General features: G+C 42.2%; 1 protein-coding gene and 1 long non-coding RNA gene across 3 annotated transcripts in view; one reads left to right on the top strand and one right to left on the bottom strand.

The window, feature by feature from the left end:
* Window positions 1-9,782, top strand: part of nup107 (nucleoporin 107) — a 14,902-nt gene extending 5,120 nt beyond the window's left edge. For both annotated transcript variants that reach the window (XM_083527942.1, XM_083527943.1), the window contains exons 14-26: window positions 780-839; window positions 2,295-2,440; window positions 2,592-2,640; window positions 3,542-3,611; window positions 3,744-3,859; window positions 4,006-4,195; window positions 5,174-5,286; window positions 5,423-5,525; window positions 5,625-5,785; window positions 5,936-6,061; window positions 7,151-7,264; window positions 7,389-7,556; window positions 9,609-9,782. In XM_083527942.1, the coding sequence (XP_083384068.1) occupies window positions 780-839; window positions 2,295-2,440; window positions 2,592-2,640; window positions 3,542-3,611; window positions 3,744-3,859; window positions 4,006-4,195; window positions 5,174-5,286; window positions 5,423-5,525; window positions 5,625-5,785; window positions 5,936-6,061; window positions 7,151-7,264; window positions 7,389-7,556; window positions 9,609-9,716 (1,524 nt within the window). In that variant the 3' untranslated portion in view covers window positions 9,717-9,782. The remainder of the gene's footprint in view (window positions 1-779; window positions 840-2,294; window positions 2,441-2,591; window positions 2,641-3,541; window positions 3,612-3,743; window positions 3,860-4,005; window positions 4,196-5,173; window positions 5,287-5,422; window positions 5,526-5,624; window positions 5,786-5,935; window positions 6,062-7,150; window positions 7,265-7,388; window positions 7,557-9,608) is intronic.
* The window catches only part of LOC310718933, an 87,482-nt gene that overhangs the window by 69,715 nt on the left and 3,137 nt on the right, over window positions 1-14,630 (bottom strand). The window lies entirely within an intron of this gene.

Raw genomic sequence — 14,630 nt, forward strand, 5'->3', positions numbered from 1 at the left:
AATATTCTATTGACTGTTAATAATAACCAGAATAATGATAATATATTGTGTAAGTAGTTTTGATGAAAGGAAAGTAGATGATCTGGATTTAATTCTTCACTTTTTATGTGTAACTAAAGTTTCAGTTTACCTTTTAAGATCATTTAAAAGAACTCCACATGCAGCATCTCAGAGCTCAGTGTCTCTCTCTCACTCAGTCTATCTATCTGTCTCTCTGTCTATCCTTACCTTTCCATTTCACATCTGTCCGTCTTGTATCCCCGTCTCTGTCCGTCTTGTATCCCCGTCTCTGTCCGTCTTGTATCCCCGTCTCTGTCCGTCTTGTATCCCCGTCTCTGTCCGTCTTGTATCCCCGTCTCTGTCCGTCTTGTATCCCCGTCTCTGTCCGTCTTGTATCCCCGTCTCTGTTCGTCTTGTATCCCTGCCAAATGAGGATGAGGTTCCTCTTTTGAGTCTGGTTCCTCTCAAGGTTTCTTCCTCATAACATCTAAGGGAGTTTTTTCTTGCCACAGTCACCACGGCTGCTCATCAGAGATAAACACACACCCTTCACCTTCACTGTTAAATTCTGTAAAGCTGCTTTGAGACAATGTCTGTTGTGAAAAGCGCAATAGAAATAAACTTCACTTGACTGTCTCTGTCTGTCTTTTGTCTCTGTCTGTCTTGTATCTCTGTCTCTGTTCGTCTGTCTTTTGTCTGTTGTTCAATAACTTGTAATACTATGGTTACTGATGTGTGTGTGTGTGTGTGTGTGTGTGTGTGTGTGTGTGTGTGTGCAGGAACAGTTCAACAGGTACGAGAGAGCCATCTATGCTGTTCTGAGTGGAAACCTTCGACAGGTAACATCACACCTGAGACTCTCATGATCACATTTACAGGCTTTTAAAGCATCTCATATAAAACGTCACTAATAAGCGTGATTAGTTATAACATTCATATCTTTATAGCGAACTTGATTTAAATGTAAAAGTTCCCACGTGATTAGAACGTGATCTGTAGTGTGGTGTAGCGGCCTGGTCAGGCGGTCAACGTTTGCGTGATGTTCAGGTCTGTTGAAGCTGCAAATCTTATTGTGTAGTTCAGGAGGAAGATCTAATCTTCAAGTGAATGAGAATCAATTAGAGGGTTACGTCCTACTGCACATAATAGTACATCATAAGTAGTGTTTAAAACGTCTCTTAGAGAGAAGTTTGGTGGTTCTCACTGAGGATTTATCGGTGGCCCTCGTTGGTGTGTTTGTGGCATTGCTGCATGCTTTGGGGGCTCTGGTTGGGTGTGTGATGTCTCTGATTCGTGAGCTTCTTGGCCCTGCTTGTGTTTGGGTGTTCCTCACGGTGGGCTTTATGGTGTTTTGCTGGTGGTTTGGTGCAGGCATTGGTGGACCTGACTGCACTGCTTATTGATCTTCACTGAGATCTTGGTGGATCTGGCTGCAGCTTGGTGGCTCTGGTTGCTGGTTTTGTGGCTCCGGCTGGATACTCGGTATGTCTGGCTGAAGAGTTGCAGGTTGTGGAGATTGTAGTCCTTCTTGCACAACTTGGAGGCTTTGTAACTGCTCAGTCAGGTTGCTCATCATTTGGTCTCCGGGGTGAAGATCTTCTCGCGCTTCGTTAAGCTCGGTCCTCAGAGATCCGATCTCTGGTTGACGTTCTTGCACTAGATTTTCCTCCTCTCGATGTGTCCCAGTCTTGTCCTTCTTCCTCTCTGTCCCGGTGTAAGTCCCTCTCAGGGTTTTTAAGGTATTAAAGTCATCCGGAACAGAGCGGAGTCTGGCTTCACTCCCCTGGAACATGATCATTCCACTCTTGTAGATGTTAACGGTCAGATTTCCGTCTCCATCGTCTGCTCTTATCGTCATCTGTCTGCCGTATTGGATGTCCCTGGTGGTATGGTGTGTGTAATGGGTAGTGAGAGCTCTGAGCCACGATTCGGTGTGTTCTGTGTAGAAGAGCAAGTCTGTGATTTTGGTTCCATCTCGAGTGGCGTCTGCTCTGAGACTTTCTGGGTTGTTTCTCAGAAGTTTGTCTTTGTACTCTTTCTTATCCTGTTTATTGCGCAGGCCAGCCGGGTACGAAATCAGAAGCTGCCTGAGGGACGTCTTTATCGGATCAGACATGGTGCCAGATGCTCGGTTTCAAGCCGAACTTATAATAAAAAATATTTGAGTGTAGAGTTTCTTACCTCGGTATGACCACAGGTTTTCTGGAGTTAATCCCTTTGATAAAAGCAGTAAAACATGGACGTGCTTCTCTTTCTCTCAGTTTCTCTCTGTTTCTCTCGACTCTGTGTTGTAGCTGTTGCCAGTGTGCGAGTCATGGGAGGATACGGTGTGGGCGTATTTCCGCGTGCTAGTCGACTCGTTGCTAGAGCAGGAGCTGAGATCCTCAGGGCTGAGTCATGAGGAGCTCGAGGAACTGCCCAGAGAATACCTGGAGGCCAGGTGAGCGCTCGCACACAGCACACGCAATCGATCATGACGAAATCGTCTTCAGGTTATCGCATCGAGTCCTAAAATGAGCGGTCAGTGACTTCTTTATTGTTTTTCTCCTCCATAGTTGCATATTTATATTAGTATTTTTCTTTTCTTTCAGTTGGACGATGGAAAAGGTCTTTGAGGAGCTGCAAGCAACCGAGTCGAAGGTCAGGTTCTGAAACTGTTTTAAATATGTGTGTGTACTGGGTTTCTGTGCATAAACTATGGAATTTGGTTTGAGTGATTTCCAGGTCTGGAATAATATTCGGGGGGAAAACAGACCTGAGTATTGAAAAATATTAGTTTCCATACTATTTAAAAAAAAATCTAAGAATTAGAAAAATGAAACATCTGAAAAGGTCTGCTCATGTCCCTGTACCACGCTCGAGCAAAACGAAGACACTTCGACCCGCAACTTTCCGGCTCTTTAACACGTGGCCGGCAGTGACGAGGAAAGACGCCACCGCATGGCAAAAATGCGTCATCGTTTTCGCATCACGCCGTCGACTGCGGAAACCTTTTCAAATTTCAGCTCTTGTTACGTTCACTTTCCTTTCACTAATCTTCCATTTACTCCTTCATCCATCCATCCATCCATCCAACTTCTTTTTTCTTATTCATACTTTCATCCATTTATTTTTTTATTACATGTCCATGCTTTCTTGCTCATCCATTCTTTTACTTTTTACCTCTCTTCTGGTCCATCCATCCATCCTTCTGCTTATCCATTCATCTTCACCAAAACCACGAGGAAAAATGAGTTTTGAAACAAAAATGGAAAAGGTAATCGTCTGTGGCGTTAGGAGCAGACTCTCAGCGCTGTCTGAAGATCGTAATGCAGTAGTTGCTGTGACAGTACAGCGCCCCCTACAGTGCAACTACACACATCACACATCAGAGATTGCAACATAATGCATGTTGGAGTTTAAAATCATTATTAAATATGGAATTGGAAATCTTTAGGGAAGTCTGCATGTTTGAGTCTGGAAAAGTATGGAATTTTGAAATGGAAGATGTGTAGAAACCGTGTGTGTGTGTGTGTGTGTGTGTGTGTGTGTGTATATACAGAGAGTTCTGGAAGCAACCAAGGAGCACTACCACATTATTCAGAAGTTCATCATCCTCGGAGACTTGGATGGTAAGAATTCTGGATTTGTGCATTTTGTGTGTAAAGCCAGGATGTAATTCATGTTTTGTGTGTGTGTGTGTGTGTGTGTGTGTGTGTGTGTGTGTGTGTGTGTGTGTGTGTGTGTGTGTGTGTGTATCACAGGTCTTTTGGAAGAGTTTGGTGATTGGTTAGGAAGGACACCATCATTACCAGCTCATCTCCTGCGCTTCATGACTCACCTGGTGCTCTTCTATCGCAGTCTGGGCATGCAGCTGAAAGTACGTGCACGCACACACACACACACACACACACACACACACACACACACACACACACACACACACACACACACACGCGAGCACACACACACACACACACGCACAGCAGTTTAGTAAATTGTATTCTGTTTAATATATGTGTGTAGGAGGAGGTGTGTGTGGACGTGCTGAAATCCTACATCTCTCTGCTGGTGAAGGAGAAGCAGGTGGAGCTCATAGCGCACTACGTCAGTCACCTGCCTGTGGACATGAGCGTGTCTCAGTACGCACGCTTCCTGGAGGAAGTGACCGAGACGGAACAGCGCCGACGCTGCCTGGAGCTCGCGCGACAAGCTGGTGAGGGAGGAGGGTCCTGTCTATCCATACATTCATCCCTCCATCCATTCATTCATCAATCTATTCATCCATCCATCTTTAACTTATTCTTAAATCTATCATTCCTTTTACTCGATCGTCTATTCAATTATCTTCCCTTTTTTTCCATCTATTTATTTGTCCATCTTTACATCCACCCATCCATCCATCTATATGCTTATCTTCCTGTTTACCCATCCATCCAACTATCTATCCATCTATTCGCTTATCTTCTGATTTTCTCATTTGTCCATCCATCCATTCATCTGCATTTACTCCTCTAGCCATCCACCTCTTCACCTATTCGCTCATCTTCCCATTTACTTTTGTCTTATTCATCCATTCATCTGTCTTTCTTTTTTCATGTCTGTTCTCTTCCTCATTCATCCTTTTACTTGTCCTCTCTTCCGTCCCTTTCATTCATTCATCCAACTTTTTGCTCATCCTTCCATCTTGAGCCTTTCTTACATTTATCATTCCTTTTACTTGATCATCTGTTCACTCATCTTCCCATTTACACATCCATCCATCCTTCTGTCCAGTTATTTGTCAGCTCCTTCATCTGTTTTTCTTTCCCTTCTTTTCCCCCTCTCTTATGCACTGGTTTGTTCATCCTTCTATTTATTTGTCTGTTTTTTTTTGTTTTTTTCTCCTTCTGTCTGTCTGCTCTGTTTTTGTTCGTCACTTCACTTCCCCCCTCTTCCGTTTTCTTCACTCATTCATCTCTCTATCTTTTTTGCCAATTCATTTCCACGTCCCCCAGTCCATTCTTTTGCATAATGTTCCTGCTTTTACTCGTCTCTTTGTCCTCATGTGTCTTTCCCTTCTTTTGCCCTTCCCATCACCCTTTCTATTGTTCACTCATCCATTCATTTTTTTTTTTTTTTCTAAAATCTTTCCATCTCTCAGTTCCTCATCCATATTTTGCTTTAATGATCATTTGTATTTGGACTCTCTCAGGTCTGGACGTCTCTGCGGTCACGAAGACGGTGGTGGAGACGGTGAGAGAGAGAGACGAAGAGGAGTTCTCACACCATGACCTCACTCCTGCTCTGGACATGGGAACTACAGCGGTACGTCACACCATAAACTACACCTAAAATTTCACTAATCCATCCTGTGAGATGTGATTGGTTAGAATCGTTTTTAGCCCCGCCCACATGTATATGATAATGGCAAAGATAATTTCTGTTTCTCTGCTCTGAACAGGAGGATCGTCAGAAGATTGACGTCATCGATTGGCTGGTGTTTGACCCCGCCCAGCGAGCCGAGGCTTTGAAGCAGAGCAACGCCATCATGAGGAAGTTCCTCGGTGGGTAGTTCGTGTTTTTTCATGGGGTTTTTTTTTTTTCACCTTTAACAGAACCGACAGACTTTTCAGGAAATGTTTTTTTTTTTTTTTTTTTTACAGCTTCCAAGAAGCACGAAGCTGCTAAGCTGGTCTTTGCCAAAGTTCCAGAAGATTCCATGAGGGAAATCTACCGGCAGTGGGAGGAGCAAGGAATGAACACGCCTCTTCCTGCTGAGGAAGACAACGCCATCCGGGAACATCTCTGTGTCCGAGCCTACCTGGTGAGAACGTGCTGAACCTGGAGACTCCTTCCTACATCAACACCTCCTGACCAATCAGAATCCAATTTATAGTCATACTGAACAAGATTTATACAACATGTATAATGTGTGTGTGTGTGTGTGTGTGTGTGTGTGTGTGTGTGAGAACAGGAAGCTCATGAAGCTTTTAATGAGTGGTTCAGACACATGAACTTGCCCCCAGTGAAGCCCACCCCGCCCACCCAGGCCAAGTTCACCGAGACCCTCGCATACGAGATGAAGGAGCAAGAGTACATGGTACGGACCCAGTGCACACACACACTTGAATTTGTTTGTGCATCGAGGAAAGTCTTCACAGAGCTTCACTTTTTCCACATATTATGTTACAGTTTAATTCTGAAACGGATTCAATTCATTATTTTCCTAAAAATTCTACAAACTGAACCCCATAAAGACGACATGCAAGAAGTTTGTTTGAAACCATTTTAAATGTATTAAATTTAAGTCACATGTAAATAAGAATCAGTCTTTTACTCAATACTTTGTTGAGTTTGATGCTCGGCACCTGTTTTTGGAGCAGTGTCTCACATTCTTCTGCAGAACCTCTTGAGCTCTACAGGTTGGATGTGGAGAGTCGGTGCACAGCCATTTTCAGATCTCCACAGATGTTCCATCAGGTTCATGTTTGAAAAGATATGTACATGTTTTGCAAAGATTTTAAACAAACTCAAATCCTGTTGTGTTTATGGAGTTTTGTTTGCAGAATTTTGAGCAGAATAATGAGTTTAATTCATTTCAGAATAAAACTGTAACATAACAGAATGTGGGAAAAGTGAAGGTCTGTGAAAACGTTCTGGATGCACTGTAGATATATTAGTGGTGTAACGCTACTCGTGTTCTTCTCATCTTCTCATTTACTCATCCATCCATCTTTTCACTTGTCCGTCTATTCACTTATCTTCTCATTTACTCTTATCCTCCAGAGCTTCTGGTTCGATGCACACGTTTTCCGAATGAAATCTTTCATCTTTTACATTTTATTTAATCAGTTTAATTCGGGCCAAATGAATGGATTACTCAATTTAATCAATATAATAAAAAGTGTATTACATTCATTACATTTATTCTATTTTGCTTTTGTATATTTTATTTTCAGATTTTATATATACATTTAAAATATTGTTTTATATATTAATAAAAATACAAGTAGGCATTTTATTTAAAATTGTTTAAACAAATTGTAACTTTTGGTGCTCACAGATGTTCATAATAGTAAACTGCATTAATAAAGAAAAAATGACAAAGCAGCAACGTGTGTGTGTGTGTGTGTGTGTGTGTGTGTGTGTGTGTGTGTGTGTGTGTGTGTGTGTGTGTGTGTGTGTGTAGACAAAATATGAGAACTGGCAGGGGCAGCTGGATGTTCTGACTGTGGATGTGAAGGAGAGGATCTACAACGTGCTTCTGTTTGTGGATGGAGGCTGGATGGTGGATGTCCGAGAGGTAACACACAAACACACACAGATGAAATGGACGTGGTGTGTGTGCACCAGTCAATCTCACTAACACTCTCTCTCTGTCTCTCTCTCTCTCTGTCTCTCTCTCTCTCTCTCTCTCTCTCTCTCAGGATGGAGAGGTGGACTCGGAGCGCTCTATCCAGATGGCTCTGCTCCGGCGCTTGTGTTTGCCCATGATGACGTTCCTGCTGCTGACGGTGCTGCAGAGAACCGAGCGTCACCAGGAGAGTCTCCGCCTCGCTGACATCATCGCCTCTGACCAGCACCGACTCTACGAGGTCAGACTCCTCAACTCCTTTATTACACGGTGTATTCAGAAAGTATTCAAGTTTACACTCCTGGATTGGTGAATTTTCTGCCATTCTTCAGGGTAAATCCTCTCAGGCTGTGGCTGGTTGTATGGGGAGCGTTTGTGGAAACCACTTTCAGGTCTCTCCAGAGATGTTGAATAGGTTTGAGGTCAGGGTTCTGCCTGGGCCTCTCTAGAACATTCACAGAGTCGTCCCTAATGCGCTGTGTTGTCTTGGTGGTGTGTTCAGTGTCGATGTCATGTTGGTGAACCTTCAGCCCAGACTGAGGTCCTGAGTGCTGTGGAACAGGCTTTTATTGAGGAGATCTCTGTACTTTGCTCTTTTGTAGCTTTTTCTCACTCCTGACTGAGTTCCTGCTGCAGAAAAACACCACCACAGCGTGATGCTGCCACCACCATGCTTCAGTTTTGGGATGGTTTTGCGCAGGTGATGAGCGGTGCCTGGTTTCCTCCAGACATAACATTTAGAGGCCAGATAGTTCAAGCTTGGTTTCATCAGACCAGAGAATCTTGTTCTAAACAGTCTGAGAGTCCTTCAGCTGCTCCCAGCGAGTCCTGGTTTGTGCCACACTTCTTCTATTTAAAAGTTATGGAGGTCACTGTGCTCTTAGAAATCTTCAGTACAGACATTTTCTTGTCCCCAGATCTGTGCAGGAATCCTGCCTCTGAGCTCTGAGGGAAGTTCCTTTGACCACGTGGTCACGCACTGAGCTCCATTTCAAGCGTTATTGCAGAGGGTATAAATATTACAGGAAGTACATGTGATATTCCAGGGTTTGTTTTTTTAGATGTAATAAAATCAGACATTTCTAAAATGTAGTTTTCACTTTTGAGATTGAGGGACTGAGTGTAGATGAATGAGGAATGAAAATCAATCTGAACGATTAGGCTGTAACATGATATTGAGAAATCAGAAACGTTTTAAGTGGTGGACCGGACTGAGTTTGTTTAGTCCTCCTCGCACTTTATGCTAATTTATTTATTTATTTTTATTAAACTTGAAAACCTACACAACAATGTCAGGGGTATTTAAAGGAAATTAGAGTTAGCGCAGTGTCACTGTGGCTGCTCGCTCCGTACTGGAAATACCATTTGTTTTGCGATGCAGAAAAACCGCAACTTAAGACATTTGTTCAAGTCTGCTGAAATAAGTAGATCATATTGTTAGAAAATTAAATATATTAAATATAGAATAGTTGCTATTGATTATTGTAGTAATCGAGTGTTCTACCTATTATTCCGACGATTAATCGAGTAATCTTTTTCCAATCTGAATCCAAGTACTTTTTCTTTATTAAAGAGCAACGCTAAATATTAAAATGAACAATTAATTTGTTTATTAAATTTTTTTTAAACATTTACATTTTTATTACTAAATTTGCATACAAGAATATCTGTGAAAACTAAACCCATTTAGTGCATTTAATTTCACCAAATATTTAACATCAAAATGTAGATTAAAATATATACATTATAAATAAAAATTCTTTTTAGTGTTTAATTTTGAGTGTTTTAGTTTGGAATGATTGGAGACTTTGTCGTGTTCTTCAGCCTGAATCCTGTGGAATCACGTTTTTGCCACACAATTTCTTTTTCCTCAATTCCGACTTTATTTCTCGTTAACATCTGACATTTCTGGTGCATCCACCGAGTGTTGGGCTGAAGTGTAAAGCTGTTGGTGTATGAACGAGGCTCCTCTGCTTCACCTGCCTTGTTCTGTCTCCTCCACAGCAGATTGTTAGACAGAGCTCTCTCCATGGATTAGAGGATTAGTTTAATACCCTGAGATTCTTTTGATTGTAGCCAATTTTATTTTGAATGTGTAAAACTTTGACACTACTGAGGGGCGATGCTGCCCAATTGTCAAAAAAAAAAAAAAGCCTGGAATTGGAAATAACGTCAGAATTGTGAGATAAAATTGATGTTCCATGTAAATCTTTTATATATATATAAATAGAAGGAGAGAGATTGATTTCCATTCTCTTCTCCAACATGTGTGTGTCTGGGTGTGTGTGTGTAGGTGTTCTCTAAAGACGAGCTGCAGAAGTTCCTTCAGAAGATCAGGGAGTCGTCTCTGCTGTTGCTGGATAAAGGGTTCGATTCTCTCGGTTATGAGCTCCAGTCCTAAACCAAATAATCATCTACTGTTCCTTCTGTTTTCTATTTTGTATTGAATAAAGGTGTGTGAATCTCATGAGATCTGTGTGTGTGTTAGTGTGTGTTCTCATTTCTCCTACACTCTGCTCATACTGTAACTCAAAATGTACAATGTTTTGTCTGTCTGTCTGTCTGTCTGTCTGTCTGTCTGTCTGTCTGTCTGTCTGTCTGTCTGTCTGTCTGTGTAGTCGTGTTAAAATGAAAGAACTCTGTAGTTTGTGCTTTTACATATCAGGACAATAAAAATCTGACGTCTGTCATCAGATGTCAAATAGATGTTTGAATGGAGGGACAGACGGATGGATCGATAAGACAGCGAAATGAACACTCATAGATTGATGGATGGATAAAGAGATGGACAGACGGATGGATGGCTAGATAGATGTGTTGAACAGATGGATAGATGGACAGACTGATGGATCGACAGGAGGCTTTGATGGATATATTGACAGATGAAAAGATTGCACACACTCATACTCGCACATATTGGTGTGTACAGGTGGTGTCTGCGCTGTGTAGAGGATTGTGTGCTGGAGGTTGGAGATTTAGTGGGACATGAGAATATTGTCTTTGCCTCACACATAAACAGTGGTTTCTTGAATAATGTTGATACTCAGTCTCAGTAAGGCAGAGTTTTAAATAATGAGTGTACACTGGTTTCACACATCTGTTCCCCAGCAATACATGGCATGTTGTCTAATGTTTTTAATTTTATCAGTTATCAGTTCATTTCTAAAGAGTTGTCGATACATTTGCCCTGTCTGCCCCATGAAGACAGTTGCAAGTCTCCACTGGTAAAGCACCTTGTGTAGTTTGGAAGAATGGTCTTTAAGAAGTCCCAGAACTACTGCTGCACTAGCGCCTATGGAGAGCAAGCTCAGACTTCAGAACAGAAGTTCAATATTAACATGTCCATCCCAGAGGATCCTTGCTTGGTTGAAACTGGATTGGGAGAAGCCCTGCTTGCCTGAAACGAACCATGAGAAGCCCTGCTCGGTTAAAACGGACCATGAGAAGACCAGCTCATTGGAGAAGTCCTGCTCTGCTGAAATTGGATTGGGAGAAACCCTGCTCACCTGAAATGGACCATAATAACCCCTGCTTGACTAAACCATTCCAGTAGAAGCCCTGCTTGGCTCAAACTGAAATGGGAGAAGCCTTGCTCAGCTAAACCTGACCAGGAGAAGCCCTGCTCACCTGAAATGGATCATGATTAGGCCTGCCCAGCTAAACCGTAACAGCAGAAGCCCTGCTCGGCTGTACCTTAACAGGAGAAGCCCTGTTCAGCTGAACTAGACTTGGAGAAGGCCTTCCTGGCTTGAACTGGGCTACTGGACTTGGATCATGATTCCACTGTTGTAGATATTTAGATGAAAATAGATGGGGAGAAGCCCTGCTCGGCTGAAACTGGATCAGGAAAAGCCCTGCTTATCTTAATCCGACCGTGAAAGGCCTTAAAATGGTTTATAAGAAGTCTTCTCTGACTGAATCCTAATGGTAGAAGCCCTGCTTGGCTAAACCAGACGGGTAGAAGCATTGTTTGGCTGAAACTGGATTGGGAGAAGCCCTGCTCGACTAAACCACAACAGTAGAAGCCCTGATCATCTGAACTAGACTTAGAGAAGGCCTTCCTGTCTTAAACAGCAGGACTTGGATCACGATTCCACTGTTGTAGATATTTACAGTCAAATCAACACCATTTCCCATAATTTTTTGTCTGTCTGCTGTCGTGGGTTTCCCTTGTTGTTTGGTGTGTGTGTAGTGGAGAGTGAGAGTTTGTGATTCTGGTTCCATCTCTTCTTGCATCTGCTTTGAGGGTTTCTGAGTTGTCTCTCAGTAAATTGCCTTTGTATTTTTTCCTTGTCCTCTTCAGGCAAATCATTTTTTTCCCCATAGTATTTACATGTTTTCATTTGGACGGTGAAAAACGTCTGAGGATTGAATTGAAGTTCTTGTGGTAGATTTATTCTAAAAATATTTTTTTATGTGTGTACATTTCAAATGTTTGTGTTTGTGCTATTGACAGTTCTGCAAACAAACCAGGAGCACTACCACATTACTCAGAAGTTAATTGGCTGGTAGTTATGATGGATTTGCACTCTAAATTGTATTCCTTTAATGTGCGTGTGTGTGTGTGGAGTGTGTGTTAGCAGTTGGAGATGTGGTGGGCATGCAAACATTGTCATTTGTCTCCCTCATGAAAATGCTCCCCATCTCCCCTCCAAAAAAAGAAAAAAGTCATGTCTAATGGAGAGATAAAAGGAGGGATCCTTTTATCACTAATAGGCTTACTGCTAAAGAGCGTTCTCTATATAGTCGACTGGTTTCCACTGGTTAAGCGCCTTGTCTTATTTAGAAAAATGGTCTTTATGGTTAACAATCAAGGTATGGATGAGTTAAATGTTATCTTTAAGTTTAATTTTGAAGCTTTTTACCCTTCAATATTTAAAATGTGGTCAAATCAGGTATCTTGTCCATGTCTGCCCTGAAAGACAGAGTGACTTTGGTGTTTTTGAGCAACTGGGTCAAGATGCAACTGAGCTCAGCCAGCTGCCGAAGGCCCTGGAACTGCTGCAACATTAGGGACTATGGAGAGCAAGCCTCAATCTCAGTTTGCAGCCCAGAAGCCCAAAAGTACATGTACACCTCAGAGAAAACTTGCTTGGCTTAAATGGACCGTGAGATCTTCTCAGCTAAACCGGACTAGAAGAAGCCCTGCTAGGCTGAATCAGATCATGAAAAGGCCTGCTCAGCTGAACCAGACCGGGATAAGTCCTGCTCCGCTAAAACTGGTTTGAGAGAACCCCTGCTTGGCTAAACTGGACCAGGAGGAGTACTGCTTGGTTGAATTGATTTGGGAGAAGCCCTGCTTAGTTAAAATGGATTGTGAAAAACCAGATTGGCTGAAACTGGACCTGGAGAGGCTAACAGGCTAAAAAAAAGATACAAAGGTTGATCTTTAATTGGACAGTGAAGACTGCATGTCAGACACAGTCTTCATCTTATCCTCTGGAGGAACAATTATTTGTTATAATTCGAGTTTTGACTAATCTATTTTACTCTTAATAGCTGATATATTCTCAAAGTGTCCTGTTTGGAAAATCCAACTTTAAATATGCAGCTTTTTATATTTAGCCGAGCAACATTTAAAATCATGAAGATAAGAACAAAAGGCTTACATTAAGAATTATATCCTCTGCTGGGTCCAGATGCTCTTCAAAATGGAAATGTTCATCAACTGAGTCACGCTATTCCTCTGAGAAGAACCATCCAGAGTGCTTCTTCCCCCATGTAGCACTCGATTTTGTCTAGTCTGCTGCCTTCATCATGTCTCTAAGCCATTGTGTTTTCAGCGCAAACTCACAAATCCATGATCTGCTAAACCAGGAATGACAGCATCTGTTGCACAGTTTGAGGTTGTGGTGTTTTCTGAACTCTACCTAAATATTCTACCTTTTGTTGGCAGAACTGCAAATTTTTTATAAAATTTCTATTTCTGCAAGATTTTTGCCAACACTCAGCAAAAAATGTACGGGCTTAGACAGTACCCCTGTGGCAGCCGTGTGTTGGTATATTGTTTTCCCCAGTAGGTGAATGTAAACAAAAACTGAGACGCTGGGTGCATTAGCACACAAAAAAAAATACTGAGCATAAATCAATCGCAGTGAACCATTTAGTCCCTTCAGGGATATTTGTTAAAGAGTGTGGATGAGGCACCCAGTTTGGTTTTCTGACTGGAAAAATGGGTGTGTTGCAAGGGCTTTTGGTTGGAATTAACACTCCTGCCTCAACTAGTCCCATTAGTGCACATTAGGTTTTAATTGAATTTGTGCCAAACCTGATGACTTTACTTACCCTACATCTGTCTGATGTTTAGTCCATAGTTGATCTGGGACCTGTTCCAATACTTGTTCTACTTCCTGTTCAGTCTGTTCTGAACCTTTTGTCCGTTGGGGCCATTGTCTTCCTGTTCCATCTGTGTTTTCACTTGATAGTCTGTTGATCAACACTGTGTGAGCGATCACATTATCTGTTGCTGTTAGCTTTATGTTGAGGTACTTCCTATCTGGTGACACACACGTTTTCTTCTATGGGTATCCATACACTTGCCTGACATGCTTCCTTAACCATTGGCCATTAAGTCTTTTGATTTAAAATTTTGCTCAAACATAGGGGGGAAATGTGGAATGGAGTTCTTGACTGAATACCACTATGGGATTTGGTTCTGTAGCTGAAATGTTGTTGCTATCTCTTGCCATGATTTTCTGGCTTCCATACAGTCAGGGTGCATATTTGTAAACCATGTCCCCCACTGGTCATACATCTTATGGATTTCCAAAGAGGTCTCCTTGAGTTCTAGCCAGTAGATTTTGTCTAGTGTCTGTTCTATCTTTCTCTTCACCATCACATATTGTTGAGGTAGATACTGAGGGAGCTCGACCCAGCCTTGATTCTTTTGAGTGTATCCCTGTTGCTGTCTTACTGGGTATTGGCAGTCCCTAATCATCTGATTGGGATCTTGGCAGTTCCAGCATTGGCCTCGGCCTCTTCCTTGTACACCTCCCCCATTTTGGGGTGGATACTGTTAATTTATTGCATAAACCATCTGAGGCATTGGCGTTGGAAATGTGATATGTGCCTGTGGTTGGGCAGCAATCATTGGTTGTCCCATGGGCGTTAGTTGTTGATTTCCTTGGTTTTGTTGCACGATTTGAATGGCTGGAACCTGCTGTACAGTGGCTGGTGCCACCATTACCGCTGCTTGTTTTGCTGAATTTCTCTTCTTTGTTTTTCTGTTTGTTGCATGTCAATTCTCCAAGCTGTGCTTTGTGAAGTAGAACCACTAGATCTGCCGCCTTCTTGGTTGCTTTCTACATTTTCTTAT

Source organism: Silurus aristotelis (genome assembly GCF_946808225.1).
Source record: "Silurus aristotelis genome assembly, chromosome: 24".
NCBI classification, from domain to species: domain Eukaryota; kingdom Metazoa; phylum Chordata; class Actinopteri; order Siluriformes; family Siluridae; genus Silurus; species Silurus aristotelis.